Below are 18,963 nucleotides of genomic sequence, written 5' to 3'. Positions count from 1 at the left end.
GTCAAAACGGGTTGACATTTTTTTGAGGGTTTTTTAATGAAACGAGAAAAACGGAGGAAACTTTTTAGTTTTTATTATTTTTTATTTTTTTAGTTTTTGATTTATATTTCGAGTTATGATTTTTAATTAATTTTTTTTGAACATTTTAGTGAAGGGTTTCTGAAATCTCAACCCATTTTGACCAATTTCGAAAACCCCTCATTAAAAAATTTCAAAAAGAATAATTAAAAAATCTAACTCAAAATATAAATAAAAAACTAAAAAAGTAAAAAAAGAACTAAAAAGTTTCCTTCGTTTTTCTCGTTGCATAAAAAAAAAGCTCAAGAAATGTCAACCCGTTTTAATCATTTTCTTTTTTTAGCTTCCATTCAACCCATGGGTCACATTTGCCACCCTTAGGTATATCACATCAGAAGAGTTGCTATTTTAAACACACATTATATTAGTTTATGCATCAGGGTTAAATGGAAAATCGGATCCCACCTTCATTTACATATATTTCAAAAACAAAATTAACACTCTCGATTCGTTTAACCCAACTGTCTATAGCAGTTGTAGGCGACTGCAACCGAGAGAGCCGCACCAATAAGAGCAAGCGTTGCATATATGTCTTCCCTCTCCCAAGTCTCGAGCCATGTTGGCATATTATAAACTTTGTGCGTCGTAGGCCCCGCTTTGTTACTCATGTTACTTGTAATATGATTCTTGATCCCTTTTTTCTTCTGAGAAGTAGCACACTTGATATTTGTTGGATCTTCAGGGGCAATGGGAGGACTGTTGCAACAACCACCATGTTCCATAGGGTCACAAACATCATCTATACTGTTGTTGGCGCCATTTGCTATAACCGTTAGCTCGTTGCCATTGTTTTGGTTGTTTTCTGATAACCTCTTCTGTCCCCTGAAGACGAAATCAAAATATTTTCATCTTTGACTTTTATAGAAGACATTAGCAACTATACAGGTCAGGCAGAGAGTGTTGGAATCGGTCATTTTAAAATAATTGATCATTTGAGTTTGTGTCAGAACGGGCTTTGACACAAATTGCCATTTTATAAAAAGAATTACCATACATATAAACATATGTATATGGTGACACTTTTTATAAAATGATCATTTGTATAAAAACCTGTGCTAACTCGAACTCAAATTATCATTTTTTTGAAAATGATCCGTTCTGACATATCATCCTGCCCGATCTGACCCACTCATTTTGCCAACCGACACTGAAAAAGGAAAAACCTACCTCCAAAGCCGATCTACAAATTCCCCTTTCTCGACATGATGTTCAAGCAATGTTGGTACATCATCCGGCATAACATATCCATACCTGAAAAACATTACAACTCAAAATCCCAATAACATACCGAAAACATGAGAAAACGAGGTATATATATATTATATGTCTTCACACCAATGGCCTGTGACTTTCCCGCGATCGTTTGACCCGAAAATGATAACATTTCTTGCATACTTGTGACCACCAATGTGTGAGCACGGTCTAACAGACACTTTGGTTTGAAGACCACGCGACACTATTTCGGTTCTAAACCGAGCAATCACAGCGGGCCCACGGACACCACATCTTTGGTCACGTGAACCGTGAGCACAAACAAAAATGAACGTTCCTGTTAACGATTCAGGGTTTCCGGGCAGCCATTCACCTTCTTTTACAAGAACTTCTTCCACAAATGTGTCAACATCAAAATGAGTCAATCTCCTGCATTTTGCTAATATTGGTTATTAAAAAAAATAAAAAAATTTAAGAAACAAGTGCTTTTCAATTTAAAAAAAATAATTTTTTGAACAACTTATACAGTAAAATTTTGTTCTTTCATATTAAAACTTAAACATCACCATTACCTACGGAAGGCAAACGGCCAACAAGCTGCTTCACCAGCCCTTTTTAAATTGCAAAACCAAGTTTTTTAAAAATTATTTATAAAATACGCTTAGAGGGGATTTATAAACTAGTTTGACACGTTAGGTTCGTTAAGATTGGAACCTGACCTGTATCTGATCATGTCTGGAAAAATTAATATATCTCCATTTGATGACTCGGTCCCATCATGTCCCTCGCACATCGTTAGACGGGTCTAGCCAAAGCAGCATAAACGCAACATGTTAATATAAACGCATACAAAATGATAAACAAACAAATAGTATATCCGATCACATGACTATATAGATGACAGCAGGGGTGTTCATAAACCGATGAAATTTGGCAGATCGCACAGAGCGAAGCAAGTCGGGATTTAAATTGTTTGATTTTAGCGGTTTGACAGTTTAATGGTTTGGAGTCCTGTTGGGAACGGGCTATTGAACCTTTTTATTCATTGAGTCAAATTATACATTATGTACATATGTTATTGTTAGAAAAGTAAAATAAATAAAATCAATAATGATCAGTTTACTTCATCATCTCCTTATTCTAGAAGATTACAACTATTGCCATGAAGAAAGTTACCGTTGCAACCCAAGAATTAAGGGATTCAGTATCATTATTTTATTGTATTTCCATAGTTGAGTTATTCCTCTTCCTATTTAGTCTGCATTTTCTGTTGTAAAAGTATAACCAATGATTTATACAAAAACAATTCGAGTGTTCATTTAAACAGTTATAAGTTTTATTTACCAACACTTTAACATTTTTAATACAAACTAAAACCGAACCACCGACAAAGCTAAATCGGCCGGTTTGGCCAGGTTAGTAATTAACCGATCGAAATATCATATTTTTTTAATGAATCCATATAAATTTTAAAAAAAAATTCACCTTCATTAACCAAACAATTATGATATGTTTAAGCACTTTTAATTATAATACGTATATGTTTTTAATTTAATTGATTTCGTGTTATTATTATACATATTTTTTATTTTCACACATATTATTAATTTTTAATCTTTTTCGTGTTATTTTTTTTTCTTTTTCACTTTTTTTTCTTCTGTTATACCTTTTATGCTCAAAAAGTAAAAGGTTAGATCTTTTTGAACTATATCGCTTTAGTTTAAAAAATCAATGGCACGACAACGTGCTAAAGAAAACTAGCTCAAACCAGCAAACCATCAAAACCGAACCATTTTGACCAATTTGGTCGGTTTGGTTTAGTTTTTTAAAAGAGCCGAACTGGTAAGTTCGGTCCTTAATTAAAACCAAACCATAAACAACCTACGACCAACTAATTAAAACATGTTGGGCCCAGGCCCTGGCCAATCCATAGCTGGTTTGATACAACATCAAAAGCAGCTATGAACATAAAACACCAAAAACATCATAAGCAATAAATACTCAAAACCTGTTTCTTCATATCAATTTTCCTAGAAGCAATAGCAGCCGATAACAACCTCGGCAACCGATCAAACTCCGCAGCTTCAATATGCGGAGGCCACACTTGCGGTTTCTTATAACACAAGAACACATACCGCTCCGAATAATCCACAGTCCCTTCAACCGGCCTCTGCCGCAACTCATCATCGCCACCGAGGAATCCATCACTCCGAAAGCTTCCATCCGCGCTTCCAGACCGCCCAGAGGAGTAACTTTCAGTTTCGGATACAACCTCAGGCGACAACAATAACGTTTCGTCTATGTTACTCGCCATAGACAACCAATTAGAAAGAATGGGAATTACACGCTTGATGGAACCACCACCACCACCAGGATTTAATATATCGTGGGATGCAACAGAATGGTGTTGGCATTAATGATTTATGGTGTACAGTTTAGGTGCCAACTGTTTACTTTTTTCATTTGCAATTATTTTGCTTTTGTTTTGGAAAATGACGAAGAGCACGTTTTGTATGTTTGGTCAAAAATGTCGTTGTTATTATGAATACTTTATTATTTGTTTGGTTAATTAGTTATATGAACTGAACATCAGTCGATAGTGATATGTCGGATTGTCGTTAATGTTACATAACATCAGATTAAAAAAATTATGTGGTTATGAGAATCAAGTGAGGCCCATTCTAACATTTTTGAGTTAGTGGCAGGACAAATTTTTTTTATGAAAACGTTTTAAAGTAACAAAGGTATTTTTACAATGTCCTATCTCAGGAGGAACAAAGGAAAAATAAATCGTCTTCAGAAGCTTGTGAAGAGAAGTAGAGAACAAAGTGGATGTCTTGATTACAGGTTTAACCAATTTAGTGAGTTACAAAGGAAGAAAATGTGTTTGAAGGAGAAAACATATCTTGATGAAGAAATTTTTAAGGATGAAGAGGTAGGTCCCAGCAGGGCCCAGTTGGGTTAATATACATTTATATTCAGAGCAATCTAGTCTGATTCTCACGCCGGAGGGTGGTCACAAGGAGGTACCCCCCCTTCTCAGTGACGAGCTCACGGTGTCTGTTTTGCAGGTCATCAGAAGAATAACCATCTTTGCCGGACCTAACCCTCGTGGGAAACATCTACTTGACCCTAAGATTATCCGTAATCTGCCGGGGTCACTTAGTGTTTCTTCATTGGCGCCATCCGTGCATAAAAGGTAGAACTAATTTTCTCAGTTTTTTCAAAACCTCTGGAAAGATGGTTAAGGTTACTCCGGTGCCAAGGCCAACGAGTGACCAAGAAACTCCGGTAACCACAACCCCAGCTACTGGGGGGAACACCGGCGAGTACACAATATTTACGAACACTACTCCGGTTACCCAACCCGGGGCAAGTGCAGTAAATAATCCTCCCCTGGGATTCACCGATACCCTGTTGGAGAGACAACAGACGAGGCTCCCCCGCCAAACACTTGATCAAGTTAAAGCGTGGGCGGAAGCACGTCAGAAGGAATTCCAAGCTGAGTTGGATGAACGCTTACGTTCACTCCAACAGGCTGACGAAATCGGAAGCACTCGACAACAGCTCAACATGAGTAATGAGTGCGAGTATGATAAAGATTGGGAAGAATCTGACAGTGACGCAAACCCGCGCCATAGGGCGAAAGGGAAGCGTAAACAAACAAATTTCCACAGAAGAAATTTTGGAGAAACCTTTAAACCAAAAAACGCGGGTGGAAACCCACGTGACTTCTCTAAAACCTTCAGACCAACTGTTGCAAATGCGGGAACGTCCAAATTTGCAAGGGACATTGCGGAAGCAATTGCCCCGAAAAGTGTCAAACAAATGTCCAACATAGGCACATATGATGGTATATCTGACCCAGACGATCATTTGAACAGATTCATAGCGGGGGCAACCATCAGCAATTGGACGGAACCCACGTGGTGTTACATGTTCCAAATGACGCTTGTTGGGGCAGCCAGAGCGTGGTTCGACCGTCTACCGGTCCATCACATCTACGATTGGGCAGACTTCCAGCAGAAGTTCAGCCAACACTTCAGTCAACAAAGAAAGTATACTGAAGAGCAATGGACGATCCTCAACTGCATCCGAGAGGAAGATGAGTCTTTACTAAACTTCATCACGCGCTTCAATTCAAAGAAGCTAAGTCTGGGCACTATTAGCGAAGATCTTGTTCGCGCTGCTTTCATCCAGGGCGCGGAAGACCCAGAGCTCATCCGCACCTTAACGGGTAAAGGTGGCATGCCATCCACGTGGGATGCCATCATGACAGCAGCTAAACGCTTCGCGGAAACGGAAAAGCAACTGGGTAGAGATCTTCCCTAGAGCACAAACTTCTACACTCAAAAAACAAGAGAAAACAACGTCCTTACCGCCCGACAAAACAAAAAGAGGAAGCTTGGTATTTGGCAGTAAAGGGTAAACTTTGACACCTCATCCGGCTCGCACCCTCGGTTAGGCGGAAGGGATAACATGCAGTCGTCGAACCGGAACTCCAGATGGACGCCACTCACCAAAAGCGTCACCGAAATATTTGCCACCGAGAGGCTCCCACGGCCAAAGGCTCCAATAATCCGACAGCGTCACAACGCTGATCAGAGCAAATCTTGTGACTTCCACAGGACAAAAGGCCATACCACGGAGGAATGCGTATCCTTGAAGGACGTCGTCGAAGCATTCGTCAGAAATGGGAAACTCACTCACCTCGTGGCGTAATGGACGCTAAGCAGGCTAATGCGTGTAGAACACCAGTTGGGGAAAACACGGATGAAACTGCAGCTTCAATGTTGGAGACTACATACTGCGTAAACAACGAGATTCCGAACCAGGTGCATATCGGCTCGAAAGGCTCGATGACACCCCCATCCTAAGAACATGGAAGGGAGCTCAATTACACAGGCTGCATGTAGATCAATTCCAAACTTGTAAAGAAAAGGCCTAGAGCCACTTTTAATGGAAATGATTCTCCTTATCACATTGACGCTGATGGTCTTACATTTATACTAATGATCTGACCACACTGATATGCCGGTATTCACCGTATAAATAAGTGGGGAAGTAAGTCGTTGCGTGTGGAAGGCGGCAAAACCCGCATAAACACAAAACGGCAAAAATTTTTAAGAGATGAGGAAAACCTTCACGCAGGTCAGTTATAGGTGAAGTTTGGTCATCCCACTAAATGAAAGTGGCGGTCCTACCCGCACAACCATGATAGAGGAAACTGAACATTAACCTATTGACAACCGCGCGTCAAAAGGTTAACTTATTCAAAACATTGATATGCCGGTATTCACCGCATAAATAAGTGGGGAAGTAAGTCGTTGCGTGTGGAAGGTGGCAAAACCCGCATAAACACAAAACGGCAAAAATTTCTAAGGAAAAGATGAGGAAAACCTTCACGCAGGTCAGTTATAGGTGAAGATTGGTCATCCCACTAAATGAAAGTGACGGTCCTACCCGCACAATCATGATAGAGGAAACTGAACACTAACATATTGACAACCACGTGTCGAAAGGTTAACTTATCCAAAACACTTGGAAAATTGCTAAGTTAAACTAAAGTATGCACGAGCGAATCATATATTGTTTTTGAGGCAAAACAAGTGCCAAATTAAACTATAATATTCATGAGCAAGTCATATAACGTTTATAAAGCAAGTCATTAAATGAAAGTGACGGTCCTAACCGCACAATCATGATAGAGGAAACTGAACATTAACCTATTGACAACCGCGCGTCGAAAGGTTAACTTATTCAAAACACTGATATGCCGGTATTCACCGCATAAATAAGTGGGGAAGTAAATCGTTGCGTGTGGAAGGCGGCAAAACTCGCATAAACACAAAACGGCAAAAATTTCTAAGGAAAAGATGAGGAAAACCTTCACGCAGGTCAGTTATAGGTGAAGTTTGGTCATCCCACTAAATGAAAGTGACGGTCCTACCCGCACAATCATGATATAGGAAACTGAACATCAACCTATTGATAACCGCGCGTCGAAAGGTTAACTTATTTAAAACACTTAGAAAATTTATAAGGAAAAGATGAGGAAAACCATCACGCATGTCAGATATAGGTAAAGTTTAGCCAAGTGAAAGTGACGGTCTTACCCGCACAATCACGAAAGAGAGCAAAACTTTAACCTATCATCTGCCACGTTGAAAGGTTAACTTACCAAACTAAAGAAATTGCTAAGTTAAACTAAAATATGCGTGAAACAAAGATTCAAAAATAAGGGGAATATACCCCCTTACCTTGGTAACCAAGAAACCGTAAGACAAGTGCGGTTACAGTGTCAAGGCGAAACCCTTCACATACTTAGCACCTGCAGGGAATTGAAGCCAAGAATACCTTGGTAACCAAGAAACCGTAAGACAAGTGCGGGTACAGTGTCAAGGCGAAACCCTTCACATACTTAGCACCTGCAGGGAATTGAAGCCAAGAATACCTTGGTAACCAAGAAACCGTAAAACAAGTGCGGGTACAGTGTCAAGGCGAAACCCTTCACATACTTAGCACCTGCAGGGAATTGAAGCCAAGAATACCTTGGAAGTCAAGTAACTATAAGACGAGTGTGGGTACAGTGTTAAGGAGAAACCCTTCACATACTTAGCACTTGCAGGGAATTAAAACCAAGAAGGATCTTCTGGGCCATGCTTGTGGAAAGGGAAATAACATCCCCGCATAGCGGGAACGTTGAGAACTAGATTGTTTGAAGCTCCAAGATGGAATTGGTTGTTTAACATAATTGATCACTATGTATAAAACTACCAAAACCTCGTGGAGAATCTACACAAGTGAAACTCAACGCTCCTGACTTGCGAGGAGGTTACACACCTACCCGCATCATACCCAAAGATCAAGCAGAAAAGTCGGGAATTTCTGCACGTGACATTAGGAAAACCGCGGGAAGAATCCCCACGGAAAACCTTAAAACTAAAAACCCTTTTCAAAACCCTTTGCTTAAGTCCAAAAGTTCACCTCACTTATTAACAATTCATGAGAAGAACATTGGACTGGGGGACTTGAAGAGGTAGGTCCCAGCAGGGCCCAGTTGGACCCGCAAGACTCACCTTAAAGAGGGACGTCTGCACAAAGACCAACTGGTTCCGCAAGACCCACCATGCTCAGAGAGATGAAGACCTTACGCGCAGTACGCCAGCTGTTCCCGCAGGAAAAGCCTCCCAATGGTGAAGTACCCCGCCTGTTCCCGCAGCTGCGGATACAAGCCATCAGGGAAGGCTACCCGCACTAATAGCAAGGCTACACGCACAAGGCACTAACTCTCAATAATTCAGTAATGTCACCTGAAGAAGGAATGAGCAAGGCGAGAATACTCCCGCCCAAATGAGCCAGTCCGTACGCTTCTGGAGGATCTTTTGTACTATACCTGCCAAGGTATGGACAAAATAGACAAGATCTGACCAAAGCAGCCCATGAACCAATCACAGGGTGACAGCTCACTGACAACAGTACGACGAGGAGCACGCTCTAGTACAAAATGTCACTATCAGCCGCTGCCTACTCACCAACCCTTGTCGTGGCACGTACATAGCCTGCAGTTGGTGGAAAAGGAATAGTACACAGCCGGCCATGTCACTATCAGCCGCTGCCTACCCACCAACCACCAGCATGGCACGTGCGTAGCCCACAGTTTGTAGAAAAGGAATATTATACAGCTGGCTGTACCTGCTTGGAAACCTACCTTCGGCTATAAATACTCCAACACCTTGGAACGGTATCATATAGGATCATATACCATCACATATCTTATCTGCTCTAGCTATTTCTCTTAATATACATTTATATTCAGAGCAATCTAGTCTGATTCTCACGCCGGAGGGTGGTCACAAGGAGGTACCCCCCCCCTTCTCAGTGACGAGCTCACGGTGTCTGTTTTGCAGGTCATCAGAAGAATAACCATCTTTGCCGGACCTGACTCTCGTGGGAAACATCTACTTGACCCTAAGATTATCCGTAATCTGCCGGGGTCACTTAGTGTTTATTCAAAGGATTACTTCATTTTTTGGTATGGTAATAATAGCTATTTTGGTGATTTCTCAAAACATATTTTTGATAACCAAATAAAGATAAAAAATCAAAATCAGCATGAAATAAATTAGAAATAGATGTAGCGATACGTAATAATGTGATTTCCATAGTACAAACCAATGATAAATAGCTCTAAATCGGAAGAATAATCATGCGTTGTATTTTGTCAAATTTCATGTTAACTACATGTTATAATAATAGATTTTCCACTCTTTTAGTTAATTACCGTTTACTATTTGTAGCAGTTGTTCTTCTGATCCAATGGTACGAAGGTGATGTTTAAGGCTTGGAATTTTTAAGGTTTTAGGTTTGAAACCTTCCTCAACATGGTTCTCCCAAAGTGGTGCATATAAAATGATATTTATAACAAAATGTTGTTACAGATTTAAAAACTAAATTTACAAAAACTAAGATTTTGTTGTAAAAAAAAGAAAAAATAAATAAATTATGTTTAAAAAAATAAAAAATGATGAACAATCTTAAACGGTTGGGTTAGAGAGATTTAAGAAAGATAATGTGATTAGATAAACAATTTATGACTATATATAAGATAGGTATCGTTGGTATTAAACAAAAAAAATGAATTAAAGAGAATTGGAATTCAAAATTAGACAAATTGATTACGATAATTATGATTTTTTTCTTTACATATTATGAAAAACTAGGTTAAATCCCGTGTTCTACATGGGTGAAAATTATAATAAAAATAAAAATTATTATACGTAATACATAAATTTAGTTCTTTCATATAATAAGTTTTATTTATGACTTTTATTTTATATTCATTTAAATCAAATTATAACTTAAAGTATTAACTTTGAAATACATGTACATAAAAAAATTAAAAGATTTGTCCATGATTATCAGCATTTAATAATTTTCTAAAATTTTAGCCATTGTATTGATTTTTATAGTCGAAATTTTGTTATTGATTTAAATGATTATAAAATAAAATTAATGAAGAATTTTATATTGAATTGTAAAAGGTTAAAGATTAGTCTTTCTAAAGGTTAAAGATTAGTCTTTCTAAATTTATATGAACAAGTCAATATAATTTTAGAATGGTAACTAAAAGAAAAATAATGAATTGTTATACATTTTAATAAATGTTAATTAGGTATTTAAGGGAATTGCATATGTTGAATCCAATGTGGACACTCTATTATGGTGACATGTGAAATTATCTTGCTTTAATAGTATAGTTAGATTAGATTTGAATTTGAAAAATTCATTTACTATCGGAATTCTTTTATAATGAAAAGGTATATTTTTTAAAAATACAAATTAATATTAGCATAAGTTTTAACCTTACATAGTAAATGTAACAACAAAATTGAAGGCAAAGTTGAAAATGTATTTTCATTGTGTAATTCTCTATAGTTATCTTTTAATCTCTTTAATGTGCAAAAGTTTTAGCTTTCTCTGCGTTGCTTTGAAATCAACAACCAAAACACATTTAATATTACATAAAGTAGTCCTCAACAGGAACATGATTTTTTGCTTAATCGGCAACAACATAAAAACTTATTGTAGCATCGAATTTAACGTGTAACAAAATAAGGTGGTAAATAAGTAATAGAATATGCATAAAGTCATATGAATCTTGAATTGATTTTAACATACATTTTTGGACCATATTATATGCATGACCACTACCATGCTTTATCTTAAAATTCAATGCAAATTTAAATCCAACTAATATCACATTCTAATAGGAATTCTCTACAATTTGATAAATATTTGGCTGTGAGTAATAAATAAAAACATGGTAATTATAAAATCAAAAGAAAAAAACATAATATAATTAAAAAAAATAAAATAAACTGGATAAGTTCGTATAACGGTAGTTTATTACTAGTAAACAACTAGTAAAATAATGGCATCAAAAGAAAAAAAGGAATATACATTTTCAAAAGGTTGCGTGATTAAACCAACCTATATAATTTGAGATGAACGGATAGGTGATAAAAAATATAAGATAACTGAAACCTTATATAGTTGAAAACAAAATGACTTGTCTTATGAATGACTTTACAACAAATTAGAAACCGTAATTAAATGATTATATTTGTTTATTTATGAAAATGTCGCAACTCTAATATATTTGAAAACGGGTTGTATTAAGGAAATGCCAAAACATAATTAAATATAATTAAAACATAATAATTATTAGATTTTATTTAATAAGAATAAGAAAAAAAGATATAAATCGTTTGAATATTATACGATCTGTATATTTTGAATTATGAAAATGTCAACAATTAAATATAATTTTGGTTTTAAACTTTAAGTGAAAACATATTTATATATGATAAGTTAAGAAATATAACACAATTACCATGGTTTTGTATTAAGGAAATGTCAAAACAAAATTGCATATAATTAAAACATAATAATTGTTAGATTTTGTTTGATAAGAATAAGAAAAAAAAGATTTAAATCATTTGAATATCATACAATTTGTATATTTTGAATTATGAAAATGTAAAAAATTAAATATAATTTTGATTTTAAACTTGAGGTGAAAACATATTTATATATGTTAAGTCAAGAAATCTAACACAATTACAACTTAAATAAAGTTGATAAACATCTTTTGTTTGAAATATGAGGTCTAGGATTCAAGACTTGTACAACACAATAATTTATTTTTAAAAACTTTACAAAGCCTTACTTCTATAAAAAAACGGGTCTTATGCTATAATAAGAAAACGGGTCGCGAGTCATTATATAGCGAGACATAGGCTATAATAGGTAAACAAGTCATGGTCATGATATAATGGGAAATAACCGACATGGCATCTCCTTGGAATTGTATATGGAGGGCCTAGTTGAATGCCAGATGAACAATAGGTTATCTTTTAATAGTATTGACGTGTGTGAATATATATATAAATTTGGATAAAAGTTCCACACAAATCGGGTTTTAAAAATAGGTTTTCACCTACAACTAAACCACACACGAAATGCAACTGTACCTATCGTTTGTAATAAAGTGTCGGCAAGAACCTAGTGTCAATCCATGGATACGGTAATTTTCTAGTACTAAATCTTTGTAAATGACTAACCGAACAAAGAAATCTTAATTTGAGTTTTTAACGAACTAAACTAGCATACAATGAAAACAAAGCAAGTAAAAATACAAGAAACAATCAATCCAACAAGACTACCTAGACACGCATCCACTCTACTAATGTGATAAAATAGTAATAAAATGGTAAACATCATGAATCTAAACATAAATACTAGATTACAATCAAGCAACCTAATACTAACAAATAATCATCATGATGGGCTTCCCATCAAGAATTAAACATAGACTAACTTGTTTGTCAAAACAATAAAGTCTCATAATCAAAGGAAAGCTAGCATGAACAACATTCTAACCACCTAAGATTACACTAAATTAGCTAAACTCATGAATTAAACATCAACTTATGAAACTTTAACTAGCAAGTCATCACCAAGTTAAGAATCATAACAACACTCATCAATTTTCCAATATCAAGTGTAGGGTTTCATGCTCATCAATAATATTATAACCAAACTAATCATTACTAGTCATTCCTAACTTAGCAATGTAAACAAAGAAAACATGAACATTCAAAGTTTACAAACAAACATCTAGAACATAGTTTCCAACATGAATGCCTAAACATTTGTAAGACTAACAAGGTATGCAATTCTAACAAGCATGAACACCATCAATATCAACTCATAACTTCAACATTTCCTTGAAAGAAAACTAAATTACCATAACCATACATAGATAAAAATCACAATAGTAAAAGCTTCAACAATGTCTAGATAGTAAAGGTCTTAGCCCATAAGGCTTAATACAACTACAATCAATCTAAAAATAAGCTTACAAAACATGCTCTTAAACATAGAAATGAAAACCAAAATCAAGAAAGGATTGAATGATGGAATGATGAATCTTATGTTGGTGGAAGCCTCTAAGAATCCCCTAAAATTGCTGCACTTGATTAAGAGAAAATCCCCAAGACTCCACACTCAAAAATGAGGATAATGGATGTGTATATATGCTATCTGGACGTCTGGCACGGGCACTTGCACGGGCTTGCACGACCGTGCCTATTTGTGGAAAGTCAACCATTGGCTTTAATCTGACCAAAGAGTCAGATTTCTCTGTTATGGCACGGTCATCGGCACGGGCCCGCACGGCCGTGCAGGTCATGCATGGGCATCCGCACGACCATGCACGGTCGTGCACTTTTGAATTCTTGCGGCACTGGCTCCGGCACTGGGAAGCATGGTCGTGCAGGTCTGGCACTGGCAAGTGCACTGGCAAGCATGATCATGCAGGTCTGGCAGAATGCTTATTTTGTCCCCGAAACGCCCCCTTTTCATGTTTTCTTTGTCGGGCGGGCGCCCAGACCTGCAAATTCACAAATAACTCAAATAAGTACCTAAAACAATGAATTTGCATGAAGTACCGAGATAAATATGAAGGTAATTTGATGCAATAAGATGTACACTTTGTGTTACATCAAGTATAGTTATATTTTAGTAAGTAACAAAAAATAATCCAAATTAAAGAAAAATATGATCACAAACATGAATTAAATTGTTATATAATAAACTATTCAAATGATCATTTTTATTTTGCTTGTTTTTTGTTTTTTTATTAGTAATTATTTTTTTAAATACTTTTTAATGTTTTCGTTTTCAGCAGTCGGCTATACTTAATTGGCTCGATTTTAAAATTTCAACGACACAACATAAATAAAATGATATTTATATATACATATTAAATCCGTTACAATGAGTTCATACAAATAAAAACAAAATGTAAAAATCAATCTAAACGACAGCACCAACCATGTCATTGTCGTCTCGTTTGGATGTGACCGGCCTATCCTGAGCATCATCTGTCACACCCCAACCTACGGCGGAAATGTTGGGGTGCGAACTGATGGCTTACAACTCAAAAGGTACTATCATAAAATAAGAATATGACAATATCTATTAAATTATTTATTTCAAATTCGAGTGCACCAACATTTAGAACATAGGAAAACAATCCAAACTAATAAACAATCCCAAACAAAATAGAAATATAAATAGTCTTCGTTTTATTTCTTAAGGTCTTTCTAAGCGTTCTTCACCTTAAACTTCAAGTCAACTGGTAACCTGCATATATGTAGAAAATAAAGAAGATTTTTTTCAACACTAGGTTGAGTGAGAATATCACCAGTTTTCATGATACAGTAATATACATAAATAAGCAAAACGCAATAAGTGCGGTAATAATCAATCAAACCATGAGCAATTAATGTGTCAGTTGACCATTGCCAAGCGAGCGGGCGTTAGCTACTGTGACAGTCGTATGATCATACTATAATGTGATTATGATGGACTTATCCGAATGCGATAAAATAAACACTTAAGCAAGTAACAGATAAAATTTGATCGAATACACACAATTACACGTTTGCTAGTTTGTGTATGTATGTAATATAAAAGTAAGTATTAGTAAGCATATGTCCCCAAAACTTATTAAAATCAGTAAAATAGATGGGAATGATAAATATCACCTTATAGTTTAGGCGAGTGAATAAAATAAGAATAAAAGATGATGAAAATAAGCGAATCGTCTTTTAACTCGTCGACTGAGGTAAATTGAATAGACCTGAAACTTTGAGACAAATAACTAATGTTAAAACCGAGAACATTGCTGATGAAATCTTTCCAAACGGATGTCTAGAACTCCGGTTATGAGAAAATTAACGTTTAAGCAAGCGGGTACTGACCGAAATCCGAACAGCGAGTCGGAATTCGGGCTTTGTTCAGTAGCCTTAAGATCTTGAAACAAACATAAAAGTCTTCTGGACCGAAAGTCAGTTCCGACCAGAAGTATGAGAAATTGATTGGTCAAATTTGTTGACCATTTTGCCCTTAAACGGGTTAAAGGCAAACTGACCCGTCAATTCCCCTCAATATCGTAAATTAATTGAGGTTTATTGACAAGTGAGTAATAATGAATCATTCATCAGTTTACAACTTACCAGGATAATGCTTGAGTTGATGGGAAATCGGAGTCAAATGTCAGAAATCGTCAAAGTCAAACAGCAGCATGCAACTTCGAATAATATAGCAAAAACAAGAGGGAAATCGAGGGTATGGTGAAAGTGACGTATGGGATAACAAGATTTCAGTAACATCTAAGGTTTGGAGCTGTGGTTTGTATATATAGTTAGTAGATCAACTTGTAGAACAAGAAATCGACTCGTTTTGGTAAACGAATAACATATTGATGACGAAATAGAGCCTTGTAATCCTCAATGTATCGATGGAATTGTAGAGATTGAATCTAGACACTTTTCAATTGTAGATTAAATAACTTGTGGCTGGTGATTTAGGGTCGTTTAAGGAAAAATTTAACATTAAACAAGAATCGAAAACCAAATTGGCTGATCTAGGCATGCTTCGTGCCGCGCAAAGGATCAGACCCTCCTCCTTCATGTTGCGCGAAGGAGGGTCGTTTACCAGACTTTGCTTTTTGGCAGTTTTAGTCCCTGAAGTTCCAAATATGCATTTTTAAGCCATTTTAAGCGATTTTAAGAGTTTTTAAAGGCTATTTGGCATGATTGAAAGTTAAGCAATCATAAACTAAGTTAAATATAATTAATTTACTAATAAATGCATGATTTTATTGATAAGAAAGATTTGAATTACATTCCTGAATCGGGTAAACAAATACGAATACTAATACGGAAAAACCGAAATGTTACATCATCGTCATCATTGTCTCGTGGGCATCTGATGTCTGACGTGCTCGCCTCGTGGTTGAAACGCGGTGGCAGTAGTCTGTACTCCTCACCACGCTATCGGGCGGCCTCCCGCTCTACTAACCACGTCATCTGCTGGAGCTGTAACATCCCCTTTTCTAAGCTCGGTAATCGAGTGTCAGTGGTCGCATCCAAACACACAGCGCGATATGTACGCGAAACGTGCCGCGGGTCCTCTTGGTGCGGTGGTTGGTATCAATACGATAAATGAACATTAATAATTAGAAGAAACAAAGGAATTTAAACGATAATAACACGTACCTTATCACCACCCTCACTGTCATTTACCACGTCCTGATATGCACCTCGGGGGCCTCCAATAGAGGAGGCTCGACAAGTGGGACTGGGTCGTAAGTGGGAGACCCCTAAGTAGTGATCAGCCTGACACCTACCAATCTTTCGGATGATCTGCATACTGACGGACCTAAGACAGTCTAGCTCGCGCAGGGAAATCAGTGGCTGAATGTGTATATGAGGCAGTCACGGCGCGTAGCCCAAACTGATCGCTATCTGCTTCACGCATGAGTCACCGAGCAACGACCAACGGGCCTGCCTGTGCGAGTATAGGGCGGAGTAGTCACCGTGCGCGCGAGCTAGGTTATAGTGCCTGCCCATTAGCAGGCACCACAAAAAAAAAATCGTGGAGGATGAAGTCATCTGCCCCCTGATGACGACCCTATATAGACCCTGCTATCAGCCTTTGCAGGTACCTGCACAACATACCATACCATACCATACCATAAAACGGGTCTGTGATGGCTGAGGCCTTGACATCGGTGGCGGCCTACTAGAAAGAACCCTTGCCAATCGCCGTCCACCAATGCTGTAGTACGCCATCCGGGGTATGACGTATGCTATCATGTAAATCGGCAGCTCTACCTCCTCCGGTGTGTACAAGGCAGTCGGCACCGCAAACTCCTCCATGAACAGGAAATGATGCTCTCCAAACATGCAAAAAGAACCCTACGCACCAGCATGATCCACTTCAGCAATCAACATCAAACACTGCAGAAGTCCCGACATGTGTGGCCTAAAAAAATATTAACAGGCTAGGTAAATCGAGTTTGACAAGTTAATTGAGAAGCAAAAAAATTCCTGAAAGTGAACATAGAGTAAAACTCTAGCGTAAGCTCCCAGTACGCGCTCTCGGGCATGGTAAACAATATGCGCCACGACTATCCTCCCCGATAAACTCCGTGATCCTGTTCGTTTCACCAAGGCCATGTATAAAGGTCTAAGACACGGTGGTGTTAGTCCACGACATCATATGTCGGAGCTGCTAGAAACGGGTCCAAGCTGTGCTCCCCACCTCAAACTGCAGATGCTGGTAGTCTCCTAGAAGCTCATTCCCGACAACATTTCGGCGTGCTACTGGGCTCCACTATCGAGTCGTCTGAAATCTTTATTTTAAATTATATTTATAAATTGAATTCGTTAAATTGTATTATAAATTATATTATTATTGATATTATAATTATATTATTATATCATTTGTTATTATAATATACTATGATTATTAATATAATATTATATATTATGTAATTAGTTTAAAAAAAGAACAATCTGCCACGTATAGGGCAATCCGTGGCGTATTGCCTTTTTTCCAACAGAAACAGGTCTGGAGATCCGACCTATTTCAAACATTTTAAACCCGTTCATGAACACGTTAATCTAACCTAAATCAAAGCCCTAAATTTAACCTAAATCAAAGCCTTAAATCAAACCCGATTATAAACGAGTGAAATACGAGACTAAAACGTTCTCTACATGTGAATATGTGAACTGGATTGGTGATGTTGTCGGGTCAAATCTCTAGTAGTCGATGTGATCATGTGAACGGGTTGTTGTAGCCGGATGTCGAGTCTCAAGTAGTTGTGATTGTGCTTGTTCCGTGATTATATTTGTGTGTGTAACTGATACGCTACAGATAACAATTATATGTGTCTCTATTCGCCGTGGATAGGCCTGTCTACAGTGATAGTGATATCCAAATTATATCCGTGACGAATAGGGTCATGGATAGCGTTATCAGCCGCTTTTCATTGTTATTATAATAAAATTATTATTATTATATATTTTTTAATATTATTATTTTTATATTACTATATTATTTTAATATTGTATTATTATTGTATAAAAATTTGGTTATTATTTTATTATTATATTATAACTATGTTATTATTTTATTAGCTTATTATAATTATAATTATTAAACAATCACGAACACACTACAAACACATTGAAAAGGTAGTTAAAAACTTGGACATATGATACTAACTTCACATGCACCTCCATCTATATAGTTGGTCTGTCATGTGGCGTCAGTATTTAACATAAGCCTCTCCGATGTCACCTTCTATCATTAAAGATTTGTTTTTAACAAGGTTTTCCAATATTTTGCAAACAAGAACCCCGACATTTGCAGTGTGACCATTGTCTAGAGGAACATCCACCTTAACCAAACCAACAGAAATGTCATACTTGATGTGGTGACTGAACTTGGTCCAATAATGAATAGTATCAAGAAACCATCCGATTAACAGAGTTATCATCTCCATTGTAACACCCCGGCTTTAAGCAGAATACGACCAGGTGTAACGTATAGATCATTCATAAGCTCGTAACGCTATTAAAGCGGCAATAATTATATTTATTTCATTTCATTAAATCACAAGAAAACAATATGTCGTTAATCAAATTACAATACAATAACTTTGAACTTCATTATAATATGTTTCTAATAACCTAAAGGTCCAACTATCTAGTCTTCAATCCTTAAATTAAACTTCAATCTGCAGCACGT

The 18,963-nt window shown here is 36.8% G+C and overlaps 1 protein-coding gene across 1 annotated transcript; it reads right to left on the bottom strand.

Moving 5' to 3' along the window:
* Positions 1-530: 530 nt before the first annotated feature.
* On the bottom strand, positions 531-3,604 carry LOC143550240 (altered inheritance of mitochondria protein 32-like). The gene is made up of 5 exons (XM_077040933.1): positions 3,299-3,604; positions 2,010-2,095; positions 1,414-1,719; positions 1,246-1,329; positions 531-900 (listed from the first exon to the last, which is right to left on the bottom strand). The coding sequence occupies exons 1-5, from the start codon at positions 3,602-3,604 to the stop codon at positions 531-533; spliced, it is 1,152 nt and encodes a 383-aa protein (XP_076897048.1).
* Between the last annotated feature and the right edge of the window lie 15,359 nt (positions 3,605-18,963).

The sequence above is a fragment of the Bidens hawaiensis genome, unplaced genomic scaffold (genome assembly GCF_021521415.1).
Source record: "Bidens hawaiensis isolate Kalapana, Puna unplaced genomic scaffold, B.hawaiensis_p1.1 tig00015976_1, whole genome shotgun sequence".
Lineage (NCBI taxonomy): Eukaryota > Viridiplantae > Streptophyta > Magnoliopsida > Asterales > Asteraceae > Bidens > Bidens hawaiensis.
This window is presented reverse-complemented; position numbering and strand designations above follow the sequence as displayed.